At 43.6% G+C, this 26,333-nt stretch overlaps 1 protein-coding gene across 3 annotated transcripts in view; it reads right to left on the bottom strand.

The window, feature by feature from the left end:
* Positions 1-26,333, bottom strand: part of LOC135211097 (apoptosis-resistant E3 ubiquitin protein ligase 1-like) — a 572,118-nt gene that overhangs the window by 343,470 nt on the left and 202,315 nt on the right. For all 3 annotated transcript variants that reach the window (XM_064244179.1, XM_064244178.1, XM_064244180.1), the window contains one exon: positions 23,342-23,439. In XM_064244179.1, the coding sequence (XP_064100249.1) occupies positions 23,342-23,439 (98 nt within the window). The remainder of the gene's footprint in view (positions 1-23,341; positions 23,440-26,333) is intronic.

The following is a 26,333-nucleotide window of genomic DNA, read 5'->3' as shown; positions in this document are numbered from 1 at the left end:
CATTTTCTATCAAAAATTGATCTTTTCCAGGCTTTAAAAAGCTAAGATAAAGTATAGTTCTCAAACTGTGAGGTAACATTTACAGATGCATACGTATGCACTGCAAATGAAATCTTGTCTTGCATATTTATTCACTGTATATGGAATCTTGTCAGGGCCTGGGGTTGGATCATTACAAGTTGCTAGAGCTGAAGCAAACTCATTTTGGTACAGGGAAGATTGTAGGCTTCCTCTCTTCCTGCTGTAAAGTCTGGCCATTTATATTCTACTGCATCTCTGTGCTGGTGTCCTGGAGCAGATTTAGATTTACTTGATAATTCTGGAAAATTTTCTCAACTTGGGCATTACTTACTACAGATGTACCTGCTATATAGGGTATTTACAATTAATTTCCAAAGTAGGAAGTAGATGTGGTATTTATTTGCCCACTATATTTTTACTTTCTTCCAAACTGTAAATGGTGGAGTTGTTCTGTTAACTGAGGAAACAAAGAAGGACCATGAATTAGGTATAGCTGCTTTTATTACAAGAAAGACTTGTGCTCTGCATTTTTTGTAGATAACTAGATTCTACTGTACATTGTCTATGGAATCAAATAAGTGCAATTCTTGTAGTTAAGGGGGCCGGCCAGAACCCCTATATATGGTGGTATAGGGCAAAAAATGCAAAGTCATGAAAAAATTCATGGAGCTTCATATGGCAATTGAGAATACGTATACAAAATATTTCGTCAAAATTCCTCTTACTTTCGTAGTTACAGGGTAATTAGTAAACATAACTCAATAAGCCTAAAACATTCATCAGTACAAGAAAATGCAATATTTCTTCTGTTATCGTAAATTTTGATAATTATTGGCAAAGAAATTGTGAGAAATGGCATCTGTAGAGATTCCGTGGCTCGCAGAAGCAAGTATCTGGTTCAATCATGAATCAGTTGGACCATAGACTTCAAGTAGATTACATGTTCGAGTTTCACCTCGTGACATTCGCTTGCTTTTACGTATGTTTATGTATGTTTCGTCAAGAAGTTCATCATGCCAATGAGGAAAAGACAAGGAAAACATCTCGCTAACATACAGACGAAGAAAAATCGCTCTAGTATTATTACAGAATATCATAATATACGCGTAGTTAGTGAAGAGAGAGGGGAGGGTTGCCTAGTAATGCCCCCTTCTTGCCCGACAGCACACGTCACACTATGCCCCAGGCTACGATCTTTGAGCAAAGAGATCTTCATTTATGATAAATAACATAGTTTTGGTTTTTTAATACCCAAAATGGAATATGAAATTCATAATAATCATGATTTATTAAATTGTCTTTGTAAAAAGAGAGTACACCTTCGAGTTTCACCTCTGACATTCTCTTGCATTTACGTTTGTTTATCTTTGTTTCGGCAAGAATGTCATCATGCCAAAGAGGAAAATACAAGGAAAACATCTCGCTAAAATACAGAAGAAAATTCGCTGTAATAGGCCGAGTTAGTGAAGGGGAGAGAGAAGGTTACGTAGGAAGGAGTGCCCCATCTTGCCTCAAGCAGTGCCCCAGGCTATGATATATGAGCAAAGGGATCATCATTTATGATTAAATTATGATAAATAAAATAGTTTTGGTTTATTAATACACAAAAAAGAAATATACATTCATAATAATCATTATTTATTAACATGATATTGTTAGAATACAATAAAGTTTTGTACATACTTACCCTGCAGATATATACGATGAATGGCCCACCCAGCCTCCCCTCAGGAGACAGGTGGAAGAGAAAATCTGGTTCTAGAACGGTAATGGTTCCTATTCCTGCCACCCAGCGGCAGGGAGGTAGATCACCTGACCTACCTGCAGCGTGTGCCGCGAATTTCGAATTTCTGTCGGGGACGACGGAGTCTATAGCTAAGTATATATCTGCCGGGTAAGTATGTACAAAACTTTATTGTATTCTAACAATATCATTTTTGTACATGCAACTTCCCCGGCAGATATATACTTAGCTGATTGACACCCTTGGTGGTGGGTAAGAGACAACTATTTACTGAATAGACAGGTAAACAACATACGTTGTAGGTAATAAATAAATAAAAACCTTGGTTCCTACTTGTTCAAGCGGAAGATTCCATGGCTAATGCCTAGGAATCTGCTTCGCCTCAAGAGCCTCAGCGAGGATGTGACCTATGGCTAAGAGTTCTTGTGGGTCTGTCGATGGGGTCTTATCCACTTACTCGACAGAGCCTCTTACATGACAATACACCTATGCCTAGTGGCATAATTAAGGAGCACAACACCGATCCCGATCACCTGATCCTAACACGAGGGTTAGTGCTTAAGTTGAAAAGAGTTATCCCCAAACTCCTTTCAAACAACCCAAAGAAAAAACACGAAGTTAAATAAAATTTAACTCACTAGTTAAGGATCAGTATCGGCTCCCTATCCCAGCAACGTATCCGCAGACACGTATCAACCAAGAGAGAAGGATCTCTCGTAGGTTATCTTGACATCCTTCAGATAATGGGAAGTCAACACAGAGTTGCATCTCCCGTATGTGACAGCTAATATGTCCTTATGACATATTGTTAAGGAAAGAACAAGAATTCGGAAAAGCTCGCACTTCATTAGCTTTTAATTCTCAGCTGTTTGAAGGAATCATCAATGCACTTATCAAGTGCTATATCAAAGAAGGCCAGGGCGTTCTTTGATATAGATCTCTTCTGGGTGAAGCCTGGAGTCTGGCTAGCGCTTTGTGCCTGGCAGGCGCCTAGCGCCTGTCTAGCGCCTCGCGCCTGGCTGGAGCCTTGTGCCTGAATGGCGCCTAGAGCCTGGCTGGAGCCTCGCGCCTGGCTGGCACCTGATTGGCTCCTCCCGCCTGGCTAGCGCCTCACGCCTGGCTGGAGCCTCACGTCTGGCTGGCGCCTTGCGCCTGGAAGGCGCCTGGAGCCTGGCAGAAGACTTCATGATTACTGTCTATGAGTCTGCATGCCTCAAGAGTTTCAGCGAGGTAGGGACCTATGACTGACAAACCCTTCTGGATCATGTCAATGGGGGGCTAGTCCGCTTACACGACAGAGCCTTCTCGGATCGTGCCAATGGGGGCTGACCCACTTACATGGCAGAGCCTTTACCTGTATCATATCAATGGGGACTAGCCCTCTTACATGACAGAGCTTTAGGTTTCTCTTTACTGGAAGGAGCCTTGCGCCTGGATGGATCCTCAATCCTGATTGGAGCCTAGCGCCTGGAAGGAGCCTGGCTGGCGCCTCGCGCCTGGCTTGGCTCCTCCACACTTGCTGGAGCTTCGAGCTTGGAAGAGTCTCGAGGCTGTCTGGCAAGGTCCACATCGGACACTCTTATATCTGTCCGATTTGTTCGCCGTTGGCGCGTTTGCGCCAGGTTGCGCCAGGTTGGAGGCCCGCTCCTTCTCCGCATCAGACCATGACAGAGTTCCTTGGAACTGTCTGCCTCTGGCGTTTTTCGCCTGTATTGGCATTTGGCGCCTGGCTGGCACTACATTGTCCGAGAGTCCTGAACAACCACATAGTTTATCAGGAGACTGGAGAAGGGTGGAAGACATTCTTCCCCTTTGAGCTTTTGGCCCCTGGCAAGGGGAGGTGATTGTAGTCAGCTACATCCAGTAGATGACAGGATATCTAACAGAACGAGAGAGAAGAGTCTTCCTCCAAGGAGGATCCTTCGTGAGTACTTCCTTTGCTAACGAGATCTCTTCTTACATGTTGATGAGGTTACTCGTTGCAGAATCTTCCCTATCCTTGCCCGAAGGAAGGGAAGGAGTCTGGAAGTCGAAGGAGACTCCGAGCTGAAATTGGGCAGAACCCTGATTTCTAGCTCTTATTGTATCCTTCTGAATACCTTCTGGGAAGCATTTCGAGCCCTTATTGAACCCCAAAGACTCTGTAGGCCAACGTTTAAACCATCTCTTCTTCTGTAGATGAAAATGTAAGTACCCTGCCTGGGCAACAAAAATTCTATCTGAAAGCGTTGCGTCAGGAATAGAGGGTTTTAGTTCTTTTGTCAGACATACTATGCTGGCAAGAACCCATTGCCGAGTCTCCATTGAATCTCATGCGAGATTCCAATGCACAAAAAATTCACTTGTCTTCTTGGTCGTTTAGGGCCAAAAGAAACAAAGAATTCCTTCATAAACTTTCTCAAAGAAGTTTGATGAGGAGCAGTTCCATTTGGTCGGAACACGGAAACTGTGGCCACAAAAAGATCCCATTCGAAGTACATGATATCCTACTCTTGTCGTATGAGGTATCGTATAAGATCCCGAAGATCTTAATCCTCTGTTATCTCTAATTCCCCTTGTAGTATAGCCTTTTACTGCGTTCTTTGATAGCAGATATATACAAAGGTGATTCTTCCCTCTGAAAGTGAAGAAATAACCCCGCTATGTGGTTCACAGAGGTATCGGAAGAGGACAGTTTCCTCATTCCATCTAGCACGATCTGCAGCAATTCTATGTCTTGGCCATGACTATTGTCATTTACCTTGAAAAATCCTCTCATTCATGTCCACTTCTGGTCAGTCTGCACGCGGACAGACTCTTAGTGGAGAGTTTGTTAAGGTCCATTTATAATAGATGCTGATAGAATCTCTAGACTCTCTTGGAAAAACCTCCCAAAACATGCTGTGCTCTAAGGCCAAAATGAGGCATAAAGTATCATCCTCTTTTCCTTTGACGCCCATTTATCTTGATATCTGTTAAGAATTTATATATCTAGGGGAAAAAAGACTAAAGTTTATTCCCCTTTTAAACTAAAAATGGCGTATATTACTACCTCTCTTGGTTCGGGAATAAGGAAGCAGTCTAGAGGAAGCCTGTTCGTCTTCCACCTTGCGAAGAGATCTATGAAGAAGACAACTCGCAGGTTTCCACACCTCTCTTTCCAATTAAGATTAGACATAAGTCAATAGTTAAATCGTCGATCGAGAAGGTTCTCACGGACGTGCAACATCGTCCAGCGAACCTCTTAAGGATCGTTACGTTCCGTGTCTGTGTTTCAAATAGGTTCTCTCTTGTTAACGCGAACAGGGGCGAAAAAAGAGATTCTCGATGCTCCTTGAGATATGAGAGAGCTGTGGAATTAGTCAAATTGATTTGAAAAAAAAAATCATTTCGTCCCTCCTTGGGATCGAACACCCCTCCAGTTAGACGGGGAACGAAATCAGGAACGAACCGTGATGTTACCGAGCCTGCTGTCAGAGAGGCTACTGAACCCTTCGGTTAACACTCACTATATCGAGAAATTATCAAGTCCAATAATTTTTCTCTTGCATTTCTAAGGACTATGTGCCAGAACTTCTGTACTTCTGTTTTGGTACGCGGCACCCTCTCGTATGTCTGCTTTTCTAGAGACTCCAGCAAGGTAGTGACCTGTGAAGCTGTTGAGTTCTAGAGGATCGGTCAACTGGGACGTGACCACAATGCAACTAGATCCTACATTACAGACATCGAATTCGGGTAATGCATTCCTAGAGATGCCAGTAAGGACGTGACCTGTGTAGCTGGTGCTCTCTAATGAACTGTCACGGGGAGCGTGACCACAATGTGACAGATCATATAGGTGTTGTTTAGACACCGAATGCTGTTTATGCTTCACTAGAGTTGCCCGCAAGGACGTGACCTATGTAGCTGGTGTGCTCTAGAATCTAGATGATTTGTCAACTGGGACGTGACCACAGTGTGACAAAACCATTTTACCCCACTATGAGGGCGAAGCAAAACATTACCAATATTTCCATTTTGGTAGGAAAAAACTTTACAAGCGTAAAATAGTCCATTCAGGGGAACAAAATTCTGTCCAAAGAAAATGGTTCCCATCAGACTCATCCATCTTCTCACTAAGCATGTTCTCTAATAAGCTATGCTTTCGTAAGCATGAGAGCATTATATAATATAGTACTCTGTGCGTTAGAATCCTCTATTATTCTGTTACGTCCAGGTTGTACGTATCTATCTCTTGGCGCTGTCTGCGTACAATATTGCGGTAAACACCATTGAAAGGTTGCAATATCTTTCTTATTGAAAGCTTCTTAGCTAAAACACAGACAATGTTTATTCATGTTCGCCTACAATCCCCCTCAATCCGAGGCAAAGTCCGTGATTGTAGGGGATAGATACGGTTAGCCAGTCAATCCTGTAGGAGAGAGAGATGTAACCCACCGCTCATGACCGAGAACTAGATGCTACTGTGTTGGTCTAAGCGATAGCAGTGAGCAGTCTCCGTTCGCCGTTTCGCCTTATTCTTCCTGAGTTGCCAACTACTCCATTCAATGAAGGAATATGATAAAATTATTATCGATCCCCAGGAAGCTTCTCACTAAAGCATATTTAAGCAAAACAAGACTTCGTTAAATCCAGAAGCTGAGTCGGTGTTCTCTTAACAATCCCTTTAAGCGTAGTCCTTACCTAGGAAACTCCTGGAAGGAAACAGGGAATTCGGTTGCTAACCAAAGAGGAAACTACGGTATGTGCATATGACTTGACCATACAGTAGTCTTATACAGCAAATTCTCTACTACATTCTTTCTTCCTTCTTTTTGTCAATAGAACGAATTAGTATTAGGCGAAGGAGATCCCAAGTGAGAACCGCGGATCGAAGAGAATCTCTTGAGCTTCCTTTCTCTTGGACATAAGACTTAAAGGATGTATTATACGCGTCTACTACTTGGCAGAGCCTCTAATCAATGAATGAGCTCCTCCGAATCTTGTCCAAGGGAGCTTATATGCCTACGCGATAAGATGTATTGAGATCTTTGTCAATGAGAACTAATCCATTAAGATACAAAGAGTATACATTTTTTGTCAATTATGTGTTATGCACTTATTTGACAATACGTTTAATATTTCCCTAAGGAAGGAAGTTAATCCAGGAACTCGTTAAATTTTCGTGATTTCCACAGAAATCGCGGAAGGGACCGGATTCCTGTTTATAAATTGAGCTTACGGAAGGAAGATTGATGTTCCTTTTCCGCAGTCATCCCCCAGCGCCAAATAGACGAGATTCTTATAAGAGAAAACTCCCGTAGCTCTTGCCTCGTCATAATGAGGGAAGAGTATGAATGAATGAGAGTCCACGCTGAGAGGAACTGCCTGTTACAGCAGTCATCTGAATATTGGAGAAGGACTTCTCTCAGTATCAGAATCATTCTGACAAAAGCGACGGCCGCCTCTGCGACATCTTGCGCCTTTGCCTGGAGAAGGCTGATCCTGATAAAAACTAAAGAGAAGAACTCTAGGAAGGCGATTCGCACCTGACAGTGTCTGTCTCTGGAAAGTTCCGCGCGCCTGGAATGTTCCGAGCGCCTGGAATGTTTCTGCGCGTCTTGAAGGCGATCCTCGCCTGGAACGTTCCACTTGTGTGGAAGGTTCTGCGCGTCTGGAAAGTTCCACGTGGAATTCCGCGCGCCTTGGACAGTGTCGCCTGTCCGCGTTGTCCACATCTGGCGCTTGGCGCTGTCCGCGTACAACACTTTGCCTGTCCGGAGTGTGCGCGTCTGGCGCTTGGCGCCCGGCTGGAGTATCGTACGATACTTTTTCCCGTCCGGGCTGTCCGCCTTGCTTTTTCCCTTTCGGGCTGTCCGCATCTGGCGCCAGGCTGGCGCTGTTCACTTCGGACACTTGATTCTGTCCGAGCTGTCCACGTCTCCGCATCTTCAAACTTCAAACATGTATGTAAGACGACGAATCAGACTCTAAGATGCACTCTTTGAGGATGCCTTTCCAATGGCGATCCTTGGCAGTCTGAGACGTTACTACAGATCCTGCCGAGGGGACGCCTGACCGGTGGGGATTCTCTGAAACCTCCTTACGGCTTTCGACATTCCTTCTCCCCTGGGCCTGGGAGCTTGGAAGAGGCCTAGGCCTGGGAGCGAGACAGAGCCGATCAGACTCACCCTCCAATGCACTGGGAACACTATAATCACTTCTTACCTTTTGGTAGCTCGCATTTTGAGCTACATCCCTTTATCTTCAAATTGCAACTATGGATTGTAGTTTCTGTGAAGTAAGAAGGTGATGAGGATGCAACACTACCAGTACTGTTAATACTCTAACTACTCGTTAGTACGAGAGCTATTAAAACTTCTAAAGGAAGCGTAAGTAGTTCTGTGCTTTTCTGACTTCCTAAAGTAGGAAGTTAGATTTTATAGTTCCTCAATCAAATTCTCATACTTATTACACGTATTAATGAATAAATATTAATATTTCCTTTTCTTGCAAACTATGTGAGTGTCTACCGAAAATTTCGGTAGTTACAAGTCATAAATTCATTAAAAAGTTAATAAAAGCGTATGCCGAACCAAAGATCCAGTACTTCCCTGCAAAAGACAGCCCAGAAGATCGATGGCGATGAAAAACGAAAATCAAGTCAAGAAGTACCGCAAACGTATGTTTACAACACAATCGACAGAGAAAATATGACAATTTGTCCAAAATTGCATTTTTCCTAACTATACAAACCTGAGGTCCTTTTACAATAGGAAGGTACTAGCTGCAGCTGGATAGGTCGTAAGCTTTCGAACAAGGGGTTCGGTAGTTAACTGCTTGTCCGACAGGCGCGCGCGCGCGACTGGGAGGTAAACAAATCACTTTTGCTTTTGGCCCAAGCAAAAACTGCAGAGTGAGGGGTGGCATGAGGTGGGACTATGTGTAAAAGGACCTCAGGTTTGTATAGTTAGGAAAAATGCAATTTTGGACAAATTGTCATTTGTTCCGACACGGCATACAAACCTTCGGTCCTTTTACAATAGGAAGACTCACTTCTTGGTGGGAGGAATCTGAGTCTTTTGTGAACAGACTGGTGTTCGCCCAACCTTGGAATGCCTCCCTGGTCGTAAGAGCGAGGGAGGGATCCAAGCCTCTGTCCAATTGATCGGGGTGTGCACCGCAGGATCAATGGTCAGACCTCTGGACCAAGTACTAAGAGAGAGGCAAGCGTATCTCTTCGTACCAGCAAACAAGAACAAGTTCCTATTTGCAAGAGGCAACATAAAGTTATGGTTTGTCTCTTGTTGGCATCCACTTCCCCCCCCTTGTAGGAGGAAGTGGTGGATATTTCGCTCCCATCCCTAGTGAAAGGGAATAGGATGGGGCTCTGTCGAGTAGCTCACCGGCATCTCGTCCTTATCCAGCAAGGTGATGACCGTATCCCTCTACCCACAGGTAGAGGGGGAGAAAAAGATAGGAAGAGAAGCCAGTCACTCTCTCATTCACTTATCTATTCTTACAGTCACACAAGGACTCGATGCTGTTCAGCCTGCTAGGGTCTGGGTTAGCTACACAACGTGTTGAGCAGCCACCACAGGTCCCAAGGAAAACGATCCAAGGACCTGTGGGCAATATCCAAAAGGTAGAAGGAGGTGCCAGTGGTCTGGTTGTACCAGACCCCTGCCTTCAGTACCTGCGCCACGGAGAAGTTCTTGTGTAACTCGAGGGAGTGTACTTCTAGGTCATCTTGGTGCTGACGAAGAGTCTTCAACACTCAGCCTGGGATGTCGAGTTTCTTCAGAAAGCGCGGTCGCGCTTTCACAGGACAAAGCAGCATCTCCGCATCGAAGGCGGTGAAGTCCATTAGGGAGGGGATTGTGAAGGACTCTAACCGATCGTCAGGAACCGAAGGGTTCTGAGTCTTCGCTACGAAGTCGGTACGAAATCGAGCGTCACGAATCCCCATCCCCTGGATGCTTGACTTCGCAGGAAAAGTCATGCAATTACCTCAGAGGAAAAGAAGGGAATGGTCGTATGACCTATCCCTCTTCTCGACTTCGGTGATGTCCTGTACCCATACTGGTCTATCCGTCTGCAGCGAAGTGTCTCACATTCTCCTATCCCCAAGCAGTGAAGTTCTTCTTCTCGGTAGTGGATAGGACACCGACACTCAATGGTGGGTGTCGATGGTATGGGTACTGTGACAAGCCGTTAGGACGAAGAAAAGACTGTTATGGAACAACCGAACTAAGTCCACAGCGAAGTTCGTTACTGACTTGGGCGCTCTGACAGCTGCCGACTGACTGCGTTCGGTAGGAGGCAAGTTGTCCAAGCACCCGAGCAAGTCACGTGACCTTCGCCTTAAAAGGGTTATGCCAAGAGACTAAACAAATAATTTGTTCGTCACCAATGCCAGAAAGGCGAGGTGATGATTCTCTTAAGGCATGTGCCCAACAGGCGAAAGTCAATTGCCTTCTAGAGACCGAGGTCCCTGATGGCAAGATATCTCATAGTATAGTTGATTCTCAGCTAAGGAGAAACAACACTATGTCGTTGAAGACGAAGGTGTACAGAAAATGCAACCTACGTCTTCACAGCTGAACCGAGAGAAGGATTCTCAAGATTCTGAACCTGTGCTACAAACACTGAGAACGCTAACCGCTATTCATTGCTGTCCGGTGAGGATCGTAGTTGCAATGAAAGCAGAGCGCTTTTCAGTAATGAAGACACAGGGAAATACTGCCTGAAGAACTGCTTCTCATGGCTGAACATTTGGAAGTAGAGCTGTCAGGTCGGAGAGTAGCGATGTCTTCTGACACATCTGTTAATTCGGGGCGAACAATGAATAATTGCACACCTACGAATACGAGATATTTTGAAGACAAACTCAGATGTCTGCAAAAATCATTCACATTATCGCGGTGCGATGCAGCGGGAGACTAGTACAGACTTCTGTTACCGTGCGGTAAACAGAAAGATGAAAGAGTCCAAGAGATATCTCTGTTGAAAATTCTCGCAATGTCGAAGGCGATGAAATCGAGCGTCACAGCAGTAGATGGTCCTTCATTATTGCGAGAATCCCGTTAATCAGAGACCTAAGTCCATGATTGTTGGGCAGAGATACAGTTCGGTAGTCAATCAAACCAGGGGAGAGAGAGACGTAACCGACCGTGCATCTCCGAGACCTAGCTGATACTGAGCTGCTATCAGGCAGTTCAATACGCAGTAGCTCTCGGTGACTCGTCATCCTGAGTTGCCAGGTAATCCATTATTCCACGAAGAAATGCGTTCGGCTAGAACCATCGAGCATAAAGAATACGCTCGAGCAATTATATTTAAACGAAACGGATTTCGGTAAATACAAAAGCTGAATTGGTGTTGTCATGACAATACCAAGTATCTAAAATCGAAACTGATAACTGCTGGGAGGTTGCAGGCAACCCCGAGTTGCAGTTCAATTAAGATACAATTCGTCTCGGTCACAAACCGTAGAGTTAACTACGGTATGCGCCTACCCCCCGGACAATTCAACTGTTAAAAGAATCATGTCGCAAGGGTAATATACGTAGTATATTTGTAGGTTCTGAACAACGACCTCCATCCTAAATTCTTTTCCCCTCGAGGAATGAGAATAAGGATTGGAGATCGACCGCCTTCGTTCTCTAGTCAAGAGAGTGAAGGAGAAGTCTTTCCCAAAGGAAAGCTTCAATGGTGAACAGAATACCGAAGACGATAGTTCAAGCCAAACTGGAAGTTCCCGTCCGTTCTTCTCTATTCCAGGTTAATCGCCTACTGTGAGATACTCTTCTTTCAGCAGCAGTCTTCTTCCAAATGCTAGAAATTACAGGAATTCGAGCATAAGCGAGGTTCCCGATATCGTGTAACAATTATCGGGGATTCTCGCTCACTTTGGACCGTGGTCTCGCCTAAGTGTTTGGAGATCGTAAAAAACTCGAACACTCTGAGTGCGCTAGAATTTCCGTAGAATTCTAAGCACTCTGCGAAACCCCCACCGAATTCGTCAAACGATATCGGCTGGTGGTCCTCTCGATTCCGTTAGAGAAATCGAGAAAGGGGCAGGATCCCTCCTCAACGACCAGGGCTTACGTCAGGTAGGACCCGAAGGTCCCCCCGGTAGCGCAGCCCCTACGTGGGATCTTACAGAGAAATCTCTGTAGGATCCCTCCCCTTTCCCTCGTAGCCGTAAGGAGAGAGGGAATGGGGGAGGAATTGGATACTGACTCGCCTTCCCAGCGGAACTAGCAGTTGGAGAAGAAAAGGAGCAGCCATCGCCTTACGGCAATGGCCTCTCAGAGCCTGGGAAAACGTATCGTCAGGAGAAAACGTTTTCCCTCGAGGAGGGTTACGAACTCATACTGTAGGTAAGGGTCTGCCGCCACTGTGAACGTCGTCTGGGTGGGGCTGATCGACACCTGACGAAGGAGCGATCCACCAGTCCTCCGACTCATTCCAGTCCTCGTCGAGGTCAAAACCTCTCAGGAGGACCGAAGGGTATTCAAATACGGTGTCCGAAGACACATAGAAACGCCTCTGTCGCAGTAGAGGAGGTGAAGTAGCTTGTTCGACCGGCCAGAACTGAGAGAGCCTTCTTGTCCGGAGACGAGAGACTACCTGGTTCAACACAGTCGGCAAGCTCCGATCGCGGCAGACCCACCGTCGATTTGGGTTCCCTCTCGGGCCCCAAAACGACTCGAGCCGAGACGTGGGCTCTGCTGGTGGGAGCGGCGATCCTTCCCCGAGGTCGTTGTGCTGACGAATCAGCGCCATAACCTCGGCAAAGTTCCTCTGGATCTCGGAAGTCACAGCATCTTGCAGAGTAGGGCCGTTAAGCCCTTCGAACAAGAGCATATTCCGAGAACCTTCCTCCTAAGAAGGGGGAACAGCGACAGCCCTCTCGGTCTTCTCCATCCACTTGCGCATACGTCCTGGCCGGTCCAAGAACCGTGCCTGGCACGTAGGGCGTCGTGGTGGGATCATGAGGGGCGCACCCCTCACGATCACTCCTCAATACCTCTCTCCTCCCGGTGTAACCCGAGGAGGTTGAAGGTACGGGGAGGAGGCAGACCTGACGCTCCCTCCTCGCTCGCTGGCAGAACCAGCAGGCTTGGAGGGCTGCAGGCGATCATCAACCCGCGGTGGCGATCGAGCTGCAGGCCTGGTCGAACCGTCTCGCTGTGGAGAACGGCTGGACTGAGCACAGCGGCCCCGATCTCGAGTGTCAGAAGAGCTGGTGCTGGTTGCCGTACCCGATCGCTCTCTGTGAGAGCGACGGTCAGGCGACCTGCAGGCTCCACTGTCACAGTGAGACCGGTGCTTGTCCTCACGGCACGTCACGTCGCTGGTTCCAGCCGTGGCTGGCACCGGCGAACGGGGGGACCTCTTCCCAGCCTCAGCCGTGGGCCGGTCCGTGACCGTCCACGTCATCCCGGGTAGCCAGCTGGTCGCCGCGAGAGCGAGAGCTGGTCTGGTGAGAGTCGCGTGAGTGGCTGTCACCAGTCTTCCGCTCCGTGCCGTGAACCTGATGCTGAGCGGGCTCAGAGGTCTGGTTCCTGGCTGCACGGTCCCTGGTAGTCGACCGTACACTCGGTACCTCCCGCGAACGAGAGGCCGAGACGGACCCTGATGCAGTGGCAGAACCACTGACACCAGGCGAGGAAGTACCGGGTTGTTTCGCCGGTACCCCTCTGGTCCCCGTAGTCTTCTTCCTTGCGGAAGAAGAGACGGGCCCCGCTCCGAAGGAGCAGGAGGACCAGCGGAAGGAACCCTCCCGTCCCACCGAGGTGAGACGGGGTCCCGAGAAGCTCCCGAGGGAGACTTCTTAGGAGGGAGGAGGCAACCTTCTTCTTCCTCGGCTGTGAAGCCTTAGAAGTCGAAGGGGAAGAGGTGGCAGCCGACGACGATGAAGAAGATGAAAACGACGACGATGACACCTTCCTCCTCTTCTTCGTCAGCTTCCTCAGGACAGACGTAAGATCTGCCATCCAGGGCGGAGCCGGGGCTGCTGTAGCTGAAGCCACAGGGCCCGGACGCACCTGTACAGACAGACCAAAGTCTGGGGTAGTACCACCACGAACAGGGACGACGTCAGCAGGTATGGGCATCTCAGGAACAGCAGACACAGCCAGCACAGCATCGGCAGGGACAGCCAGCGCAGCAACGGCAGGGACAGCCAGCGCAGCAACTGCATGGACAGTCAGTACAGAATCGGCAGGTACGGCAGGCAGCACCGGAAACACAGGAGGTGGAGCAGCAGCCAGCAACATCCTGGTACCGGCGGCAGGTCAAGGGGCGCGAGCTCTAGGGCAGCGGAAGTGTGGTCGCGGCAGCGCGGCAACCACGAGCGGCGGCGGCACGCCCCCCTCTCGGTACGGCGAACGGCACTTCACAGCGGCTGTAGGCAAGACTGTTACCACGTGAGGCGAGTTGGTACCACCAGGTGAGGAGGGACGTCGTCACCTGGAGTCGATATCGTTGTCGTGGTCACCACTCCATGGGTGACCGCAGCAGGCCCGGGACATAGAACCGCCGCCCCTGGACACTAGGCACGGCCCGCAAATCAAAGGATGCCCATACCTCACCAAGGTCCACCCTCGTGGCAATAGCACCTGCGGAATAACAGTAGTAGTGATTAGTGGGGGGAAGTCCCCTCGCGCGGGGGGGTGAGCCCCACACCGAACGAGCGGAAGACCCCGAATACATTGTACCCCTCGGGCAGCCGAGGCCCTCCCTCCCCCGCGCCTCGACGGAATCGGGCCGAGGAGGCGAAACCCAGATAACCTCCCCCCCGTAGGGGAAGGGCCATCTGTGGGAGCTTAGCGGGGGGGGGGGAGGGATTCTCGTTCCCCACCCCCGCACAGCACCCATGTACCCAACAATAATAATAAGAGCCCGGAGAGCAATCGTGCCCTCGGCACCGAATGCAAGGGCAAGAGGATCAATTCCCTGACTGAGCGGAACTTGAACCAAAATAAATATTGATGCAATCAATAATAAAAGGAATAACATGAAAAAGAATCTTGCGTTACGATTCACTTCACAATGAATAAGGGCTCGGAGCGAGCGCATTTGCGCCCTCGGTACCGAGCGCAAGGGTAAAAGGATCCATTCCCGATTATGAACGGAAACCTTGATCCATAATGAATTGATGCAATCAAATATATATGAAAAATGAAAAAGAATACTGCGCTTGCGATTTCACTTCATACAAAATAAAAAGGGGAAGGAGATCAATTCCCGGGAAATAGCGAAAACATTGATCCAAGTAAATAATGCAATCTCAATAAAATATGAAAATGAAAAAGAACTGCACTTGCGATTTCACTTCATTCAAATAAAAAGGGGAAAGGATCAATTTCCGGGTAAGAGCGGAAACTGATCCAAAATAAGTATTGCTACAATCAAAATAAATATATGAAAATGAAAAAGAATACTGTACTTGCGATTCCACTTCCATACAGAATAAGTTTTCTGCGAGCGCATTCGCTCGGCAACGAGCATACAGGTCAAAAAAAAATAAATGAAAAGGGCACTTACTTACGATTTTCATCTACACATTTTCAACCAAAATATAAGCTCGGAGCGAGCGCTCTCCCGCCCTCGGCACCGAGCATACACAATACGAGGATCATTTCTGGGAAAATGAATTCCCGCACTTACGCCCTTCAGACCCGGCACTCGGGTAATCGGAGGGCGTGGAGAAACCAAGATCCTTTAATTCACAATCGAATTCAATGGAAATAAATATGAAATGATTGTACTTACAATTCAGTTTCACTAGATAAATAGAAAAAGAAAAACACAACCATGCGAAAGCAACGACGATGAAGCGGGCAGAGAGCGATGATACACGTCTACACGCCAGCAGGCCGAAAGCAAAAGTGGTTTGTTTACCTCCCAGTCGCGCGCGCGCGCCTGTCGGACAAGCAGTTAACTACCGAACCCCTTGTTCGAAAGCTTACGACCTATCCAGCTGCCGCTAGTACCTTCCTATTGTAAAAGGACCGAAGGTTTGTATGCCGTGTCGGAACAACTGGTTCTAGAACGGTAATGGTTCCTATTCCTGCCACCCAGCGGCAGGGAGGTAGATCACCTGACCTACCTGCAGCGTGTGCCGCGAATTTCGAATTTCTGTCGGGGACGACGGAGTCTATAGCTAAGTATATATCTGCCAGGGAAGTTGCATGTACAAAAATTGTCTTTATAGAAATACGAAGGAAAACTTTGAATGCCCGTATCTCAAAACTATACTTATTGACCTTCAAAATCTATCTTCTCACTTAGTTTTAAAGCTATAACATTGGAATTTGGTATATAACTCAGAAAGACATTATAGAACAATCAAATAGAGCCCTTTTTTCCAATTTTTGTTTCGTCTTTTTTTTATAAATTTTTTCCTCGTGATTTATAGGGTTTATTTTTTTACCATATTGAAAAATTCATATCTAGCAAAAAAATGACTTTTAGAAAAAAACTCTCCATTTGATTGGAGGTCGACATCAGGTCTATATATGGTAGTAATCCCAGGTCTTAATATTAAATATCAAGGGAGGAGATAGAATTTGAAAAATGGTTATGTCTGTCTGTATGGTGTTTTTACTTTGCATGGAACCACTGGTTATTCAGCAACGGGACCAACGTCTTTACGTGACTTCCGAACCATGTCGAGAGTGACCTTCTATCACCAGAAATACACATCTCTCACTCCTCAGTGGAATGTCCGAGAATCAAACCCGCGGCCACAGAGGTGGCACGCCAACACCATACCGATCACGCCACTGAGGCACTAGCAAAGCAATTAGTTCTGATGGCCACCAAGTACTTTTGGTGAAAGTGGATTCCTGTTGTAAGGAAAGTTACACTGACTAAGAGCCATCTACACTTTGACATTAATCTTAATTGCCTCTACTTTGAAATTAATCTGCATTGCCTCCATCTCAACAGATTCCTGGAATTTCTTCTAGTCTGCTTTTCAAGCAACCACGCTGGTGATCTCTGAATAGGTAGGTTCTTACTGATGTTCATAATAATTGTCACATGATCTCTTGTATGCCAATCATTAGTGTTTTCTACTCAAAGTCAGTTGAGCAATTATCACTTACAATTGAAAGGTACATACAGTACATGATAGTGTACCTGTCTGAATATAAAAATAATGAGGGCTTTCCTGTATTCCTCACTCTCTATAATTGATGATAAAAGATTTCCCCCTTGTGTCGGCTAGAATATCACCTAATAAAGGATGTCTAGTGTTCACATTTCCAAGTAGGAAGTATGGTTGAGGGAGTTTATGAACCACCTTGATCATATCATCATATGAAACAATAATTTGTATTCAAGTACAGGGAGCAAATGATCTATTACCTGTCCATATCCATTTGTACATTCCCTCTTGTACCTCAAGTTTCAGAAAGTCTTTTTATTGATGCTTCAAAAAGTTTCTGGCTCTCTTGGATTTCTTGGCACAAGTTTCTAGCATAACAGCAGGAACCATGTTGGACAATTTACTAATGATAGTCTACCTTAAAAATCCCGGTGGTATGAGATCACAAAGTCACTTTGGACTTAACAGAATGCACAAGCACCTACCTACAAGGCGCAACAGGGCTTTCTTTTTTCTTCTGGAGTCGTAGATTCTTAGGATTTGAATTTGAATTTTGTTTAATAAATAATTTCGGAGATCAGTTATAAAATTTAATAAGTATAGAACAATCAAAGATCACTGAACTTAAAAATATGTAATGGTGAATGGCAAGCCTCCCAAGGTATAATAGAAATGCTCAATACGGAGTTTAACGCCTTTTACATATCTGGAGTACGTATATAGTTGCAGTAAAATACGACCTGAAAAGGTAGCCCAGCTTAAAAAGCTGATTCAAAAGCCATATGAAATGTTTTCTGCTAGATCAAACTGCTGTTTGCTCAGAAACATTACTAGTAAGTTTGTGGGAGCACAGGGTAAAATAACAGAAAATTTCTTAAATACATTAAAATGAGCCCAGTTTTCAGTGAATCCCCTCCAAAGTAGAAGATCTAGTTTACATGAACTCAACACATGGAACTTCATTTTTGGGAAGCATCGATCAAAACGTTATTTTTGTAATCATTAAAATTGTTTTTAAGCCAGCTTTACTCTTCATGTTAACATGAAATTTAGTGTGCTCTCCCCCATCCTTCTGTTTTCTATAATTTCTACATAACTAATATCTAGGTCTTCATTCATCCTTATTTTTTCATGTTTTCTTGTGCCTTCCTACAGGATTTTCCTGGCTACCTCTGGTTTTCTAACTACCTGTTACTTATCTCTTCCCATTACATGTCAACACCTCTAACTCATTCAGCCCTCAGTCTAATTTCCACATACATACTGACCACAACATCTCTCAGCCATTTCTTTAATTGTAAAAAGATTCTTCAACTGCAGTCTGGCCATGAGTCTCAACATTCTGTAGTCACCCCTTTTCAAAATCTCTATTTTTCTTTTCCTGTACTCATGTTTCTGACATAAATAGTACAGCCTTATGTACTCATCATACTTTTGATCTGTTTTCTAAGGATGAGTTTACTGACCATTAAGTTGTCTTTCAATTTCATCAAAGATGCTTCTAAGCTTCTTCTTATCACTTCTTCCACACCTGTTTCAAATTGAAGTGGGTCTCCAAAGTAACAGAAATATTTATAAGCATTTTCCACTTCCCTCTCTTCCATATTTACTCTTCCAATACATTTCATGCATCAAAATATCTCCCTACATGCATATTTTGTAATCCTGAGCATCTCTTGTGACACTATCTATTACATCTGATGTGCTGAGTCTACACCCACTACATTTACCACAGCAGCAGTCATATGGCCGCTTTCTGGACAATCTTTTTCTTCTTGGCATCTTTTCCAGTTACCATAGGCATTGTTTCCATCCTCTCCTCTTCTCTCTCTTATTTTTCAAGGCTTCCTAAAGCCTTTACCCCAGAGTCTAACATTAGCAAAAGCTCAAATCCAATTAACAGCTCCCTTTCTGTACTGTTTTATAGTTTCTCCATTACTATGAAAAATGACTGAGGGGTCAAGGTGATGCTTAATGGACACTAAGATTCATTAGGTTTTCTTTATACAAATGTCAATACCTTCAATCAAGATCTTGCATTAGAGCACAGTATCACTACTAGTTTGATGGATCCTTCTGGTACCCTCTCCCTATAAAATTCTTTATCCAATATTCGTCATGGTGCAGAAGCATTCTCAAGATCTAAAATCAAGTGGTATAATCTCTTCTCTGCACAGTACTCTTCCCATAATTTTTTCATTATAAAGACTGCCTCTCACCTCATAGGATGTCTCCTCTGTTGGAAATGCACGTTCTTTTGGCAGTGCGAGGGCATCTCCTTTGTCTACAGTGCAATTATTTTGACAGTAGGATATTTAAAACATATCTGCATAGAGCATATTATCATAGGACATCCCCTTGGGTTATCCTATTGTCTCCTCTGTTTACTTGGAGATTTCCCATGTTAGACCTCTTCAACAGGAAGCTAGAGGTCTACAGTACAACCTCCATATTCACAGGGGATGAGTACCACACACCATCCCCTACGAATAGCTAAAATCCATGAATACTTAAAACACCTCTAAAAATGCTTAAACCTGAGTATTTTAATAGTTTTATCACAAAAATGCATTTAATTATGAAAATTATATGAAAATACAGTAATTTGTGAATATTTCTCAAGTGAAAAATACCGCAACTAGGCAAATTTTCTTCTAATCATGGGTGTATACAGTCAATAGAAAAATCTGCAAATAGGCGAGTCTGTGAATTGTGAGTCCACAAATAGCAGGGGTCGATTGTACTGTTCGATGGTCCCAGATCCGTTCGCTGGGGTGGAGGACTCTCTTCTGCATACTGGGAACATTCTTGGAGGTTGAAGGATGGGAATGCCCCACCTCCTTTTTTCAAATCTCCTAAAGACCCAGGAAAGCTACCTTCAACCCCAACATGTTGATGAGGAGTTGTTTGTCCTGTGGGCTCCTTGCCCCCAAGGCCAGGAGTTCTTTGAGATGAGCACCCAAACCTTCGGAGGAGGCGTCCTAGTACAGGAGCAGATCTGGAGGGGGTGAATGATGAGGAACTCCCATTGTCAGGCATTTAAAGTCATAAGATGACCCTCATAGCTCCTTGTGGCCCCAAGCTGAGTGGCCGAGAGAGAGATTCCACCTTAGCACAACCTTCTTCACCAGTCTCGTGTGGAGGGACACCACCAATCAGTAGGATCTTCATCTCTTCATGTCTGGAGTCTGTCCAGTATCTCTTTTGAGCGAGAGATTTTTCTTGCAGAGCAGCAACTCAGATGTAACACTACTTCAGAGGATCTTAGTCAGCTGTATATAAGATGAGCCGTCTGCTGCTGTGGTTGGTTTCATTGAAAGGATTTCTCTCCACTCTGAGTGTTTGTTCAGTAGACAAGATCTTCTGGATATTTTCCAGAACAGAGGAAATTCTTTCTGTTTATAATGGCAAGGGGCTACAGGGATGACTTGTGATTAGTTCATCTGAAGGATGTAGACATCACTTCACCCTGTGAATTCTCCATGTGGTTCAAGAGCTTTGGGCAGTTTTGTTCACCTAGGAAACTCAGACTAACTGTGTAGGACCTTACTTTGGTACCGAGTGGTCTCATTCATGCCTCTTTGAGGTTATGTGTCAAATGTCTTAGAGGAAACTGACTTTGGGACAGTTTTCCTTCTGACCTTTTCTTCCTTGGAAGAGTTGGAGAGCTCCAGGGTAAGGCTTATGAATTAGACTCACAATGAGTTAGGGTCAGTAGCTGTCAAATTTGCCCCGAATTTGTAGCTAAGACGCAGATTCCAACGGTTCACAGTAACCTTCACGAGTTTCAGCTTTGACCCATAAAAATACTGTTTTGTTATCTGAAGGACTCGTCACCTAGAGCTTAGGTGTTGTAGACTTGATGTTAACACAAGCCAGGTCAAGAAAGAGATGTCCTAAAATAGCCTTTCATTTAACTAGATGAGATCATTAGGCAAGCCTACCCCTCATCATCCAGTTTTGTCTCCAATTAGGTGAAAACAGAAGCACATGACACTAGAGGATTAGGTTCCTCCTTGTAATTTAAGAACTTATCTGTTTATAGGATTTTGAATGCTGGTTCCTGATTGCATCAAACCACTTTCACTTTCTACATGAAGGATGTTGCTTACATATCATTGAACACTTTTTCCTTGGGTCCAGTGGTGGCAGTTTAACAAGTGTTACTCATCCAGTGCCCATGGCAGGATAGTTTGTATCTTGCCTAAGATGATTGTGTGGAGTAGGAAATGAGTGAGATACTGGTCTCTTTTACTTTCCTTTTCTCCTTTCTTCATACCTAAGGGCAGTTTGAAGAATAGACAAATCATATGCTGGAATTGGCTTGATGCAGGTAAATATTGCAGCCATACTGTTACAGCACTTTTTATGCTCCGTGTGACATACAAATCTCCTTCTTACTAGCTTCAACTCCTCTCTCCAGCAAGGGGAGTATCGCAAAGACTTAGGTCCTCTTCTTTAGAATTCGGATTTCTAAGAGGAATGATCAGGTGTGCCAAACCTCCAGTCAGTTCAGGATTCTCATACCTCCCTCCAAGTGTGAGCCTATCCTACTTAAAGACCAAGGTTTGTTCTGCATAAGAACAAAATCAAAATTTTTAATTAATTTGTATTTTCATAGCTAACAAATCTGAGGTCTTAACATTGATTGCCCACCTCTAGCCACCCCTCTTTTGTTTCATCCTGAGTTGGAAGAAAGACTAACATCACTGGATTCAAGAGTGCTCTCTTGACTCGCTTCCAACTCAACTACATATCAGATGCCAGATGCCACAGATTCCTTGCATTTACAATTTTTTTTATTGTTTTTAACTGGTTTTCTAGTTGTGCCAGAAGATTTATCCTACTATTAAGTTCTTAGGTTTGTTAGCTATGAAAAATATAAATTAATAAAAAATTTGTCATATTTCAGAACCTCCAATTTCCATTCATATATCATGTGGACCTGCCTGTTTGTCAGGTTTTCATATATTCTGCTAAGCAAAGGAAGACTGGATCTCTAGCTGCTTGTATAAAATGCTATTAGATCACATTATCCCTCTGAGGATGGGAGTAGGTGGGTGGAGAGGTGTCAAAATTTGTCTGCACTAAACATGCAACCTTCAGTGACTGAGCATAATGCTTAGCAATTATTTCCTTTGATTGCTCTATTTAACCTTATACTTTGCGCTATGCTAATGAATTTGTTGTCATTTTAAAGTTGAAGATCAATTTGAAGCTGAAGAGCAGATCTTTATCATATTTTTTGAAATCTAAAATAAAAATACATACATATATATATATATATTATATATATATATATATATATATATATATATATATTATATATATATAAAACATTCTTTGTTTTCACAAATAAAAGTTGGCTGTAATAAACTTTAATTACTGTTATTGAAAAATATTCAAAAGATAAATATGCATGAGAAAAGTTATCCAATTTCTGATAAATTGCCTTTCCAATCATATAATCACTGCTATTTACACAACATATGATACCACAAAGCACATTAAAAAAAAGTAAAATATACGTGAGTGCCAAGCATAATAGCAGTTAATGCCACTTTTTGAATAATTTTCCATGTATAGTATATAATTCTCAATGAAACAACATGAGCTAAATTTATGTAGTCTAACTAGGAGTTGAATATAAAGAACTTCCAATTAAGCTTCAGTGACTACAATTATCTGAATACCATCAGTAGTTTCTATCCCCCAAAACTTGTGAAGACTTTGCTCAAATGCCTTTTTAAGCCAATTTACTCTGTGGAAATCGGTAATCCTCAATTTCAGTAGTTCTGCTTCTATTTAACTAATTTTAATCTTGCATCCTCCATTCAAGTGGGTCTATCTTAACTGTACCCTTCCTTCTCCTTCTATCATAGTAGTATTTATTTTTAGGCTGCAGGTTTATGAAATTTGGTTGCCCATCCCCCTGACTTCTTCATAACAAAATTGCAACATGAGTACAATGGAAGGAATATTTGAGATGCAGAGCATATCCCTGAGGAAGGAAGATTCCAGCAAATGGTAATGGCAAATAATTCTTTACAAGACCATGATTTCCCTTACCTATATTAACTTGGAGAGGGACCCCTTCAATTGTTTGTCATGAGGAATAAAATGTAATGGAAGAAATGTATTGACAGATAGCTGCTAAAGGAATCAGAAACACCATGAGCATGTGAAATAAATCGGACAAAATAAATATGCATATTGTACAGTATATTTACTACAGTACTGAATTCGAATAAAAATGGACATAATAATGAATTCATCAAATGGTAACATAAAGCAATGAAAAACTAAAAATTTGGTTACACAATAGTTATCCTGGAGAAAAAGCTTCCTTTGTCAAAATTACTACTGCTAGGCCTCTTGGAGACATCACATAATAATTATTGTACATAACTAATTACAGTAACTAAATTCTACTTTAACAATCCATGGACTTAGTAGTTTAGGGTCATATAAAAATATATAGCATGTGTACTCACCATAAGTAGATGCCCATCCACGTGAACTAGGGAGATTATGCATGGCTGCAATCTCCTTCCAAAGCTCATCTGAAAGGTGGTCCATTTCCTTTTTATCTCTGGAACATAACAACAGTACCTTGATGAAATACACAGGACAAGGAAACATTTGTCTAAAGTCCCCCAGTTATTCTTCACCTTTGAAATTCATAAGTTATGGCAACAAATTTACAATTTATGGTACTCAGTAACTCTTATGTGCATTAAAAATTTCTTTCAAACAATAATCACATTTTCTTAATATCAAGCACACTATATTAAATTGACTAATAAATGTTATCTATAAAATTGTTCTCTATGAGATGCACTTCACACATTAGAAACAACCCTATGAAATCTGGAATTGGAGAATTTCTCAAAAAAGACAATGCATAGGGTTCATGATGATGGAATCAACACAAGCTAGTACCTGTGATTAAAACTTTTACTGCATTATATAACCAATTGCATAGGTCACTAGAACTTTGCAGGTCATAACTAAGAACTGAGGTTGATGAGCAACTAGTCACATGTTCAACTGTCTGTAAAGTTACTCTTCAAGCTAAGATACTCAATCTGATGCCATGTTAAAATACAACACTTATAATTTACTGTGGTGTGTTCTGAAAAGCAAACACAAAAATCTAACTGTTGCCATGAAGAGTTGAATATCACTACATATTATGTTTCAGAGCACCATAAGTAACTCACAGGTTGATTGTGGATGATGTATCAGTGCTTCATAAGAGACTGACAGGCATATCTATCTTTAGAAAGTTTAGGAATTAAACTAACCACTCCTTTATTAATAATACTAAATGGGCCTTACCAAAGGAAAATGTTTCTTTTGAGAATGATTAATGATATCTTAACACTAACATTAGTTTCTGTGTTCATTATCAAGATATACTGTGCCATCGTGATCCCTAGGTACAGTACACACACACAAACACAAATATATACGTAAAGGTAAAGCCACGGAGGAAAATGAAAAACGAAAACTGCCAAGATCTTTAAGCCTTAATGACCCTTTACTAGAGGCAAGACTGATCAAACAGAACAATGAGAACACAGTAGAGGTAAGTATATACAAATGGACTTTACAGGATTAACAAAGGGTCCAAGTAACTTTACAGAAACAAAAAACACCTGTGGCTAGATTAAAGATTTAAAAACAGCTCCCACACGCAGTAATTGTCAGAACACAATACAATTTGTTTTAGGAGTAGAGGTATATACAAACAACTACAAAATTAGCAAAATCCCAAAGGTTAGATTAAGGATTTAAGAGCAGTCAAACACACTGATCAAAGGCAAGTTAATTTGAAAAACAATACACTTTGTATTAGTAACAACATGAAATTTACAAAAGTATTCAGACAATGAGTGAGAAATGAACATAAGATACAAATATAGTGAGCATGAGAAAATAAATTAATAAATAACAACATGTAGGACTAATTGATTTGTAGTTAATTTATTTATTTTAAGGTCCTTCATAAACATTTTAAAAATATATGGGTCCAAATGGTACAATCCCAGGCTAATTACACAGCTATCATCCCAATTTATACAATAAGATTTTTGCTCGAGATACGTAAACTAACACGAAAAATTTTACGGCTCTACATACGAAAATTGCTCAAGATACGAAAGGTTGTTGCTGTAAAGTCCGAGATTCGCCCAGACCACCGATAACAATTTTGAAACTCGCACGCCGCCAACTGAGTAGACTCGCCACCATCCTCCTGCTCTCCCATTGGTTCCTGATGCTAGTCACTGCCATGAGATCCTTCTCTCCTATTGGTCAGCATCCCTCCCATCATGCATCTACTACGTAGCGGCGTGCCTCGGCCGTTATTGTACGCACGAGGTATTCGTTCGTTCTAACGATTTCGTTTATTAACGTAAATTCGTTAGTGATTTTGTTGTAGTATACTTTATCGTGTTGTGTGAGAACTTTACTCCATACTTATACGTACTACATAACATAATTACGTACAGTATATATACGTAGTCATGGGTCCCAAGAAACTTGAAATTCACTGAAAGAAGAGGATGCTCTCTTTGGAAACGAAGATGGAGATTATCAAGAAGTATGAAGCTGGTATGCGATTTGAGTGTGATCACCAAGGAATACGACCGAAATCTGTTGACAATAGGCACCATCCTTAAGCAGAAGGATGCCATCAAAGCAGTTACACCTTCCAAGGGCATCACTATTTTGGCCAGCAAGAGGACCCACGTGCACGAGATGGAAAGGCTCTTCTTGTCTGGATAAAAGACAAAGAAATCGCTGGCGATACGATAACGGAGACAGCAATCTCCCACAAGGCCAGCGCTATTTTCAGCGATTTGATTGCCCAGGCCGAAGACGACGGAGGAGAAGGGACATCAATGCAACCCCAGACTTCAAGGCTTCGCATGGGTGGTTCGAGAAATTCAGTAAACAGACTGGCATCCATTCAGTGGTGCGGCATGGGGAGGCTGCCAGCTCGGACACGAAAGCGGCCGAAGACTTTAAAAAGACGTTCGACGAGAGGATGTCCAAGGAAGGCTACAGTTCTCAGCAAATCTTCAACTGTGATGAGACTGGCCTTTTTTGGAAAAAAATGCCTCGTCGGACGTACATCACACAGGAAGAGAAGAAGCTACCCGGGCATAAACCTATGAAAGACAGGCTTACGCTCGCACTTTGTTCCAATGCCAGTGGGGATTGTTAGGTGAAGCCCCTACTGGTCTATCATTCCGAGACTCCTTGAGCCTTCAAGGCCCACAAAGTGCTTAAGGAGAAGCTTCCAGTGATGTGGAGGGCTAATGCAAAAGCCTGGGTAACGAGGCTTTTGTTCACGGAGTGGGTAAATCTGTGTTTCGGCCCGACAGTGAAGAAATTCTTGGAAGAGAAGCGCCTCCCTCTGAAATGCCTGCTGGTGTTGGACAATGCTCCTGCTCACCCTCCTGGCCTTGAGGAAGA

Source organism: Macrobrachium nipponense, chromosome 4 (genome assembly GCF_015104395.2).
Source record: "Macrobrachium nipponense isolate FS-2020 chromosome 4, ASM1510439v2, whole genome shotgun sequence".
Classification (NCBI taxonomy): domain Eukaryota; kingdom Metazoa; phylum Arthropoda; class Malacostraca; order Decapoda; family Palaemonidae; genus Macrobrachium; species Macrobrachium nipponense.
This window is presented reverse-complemented; position numbering and strand designations above follow the sequence as displayed.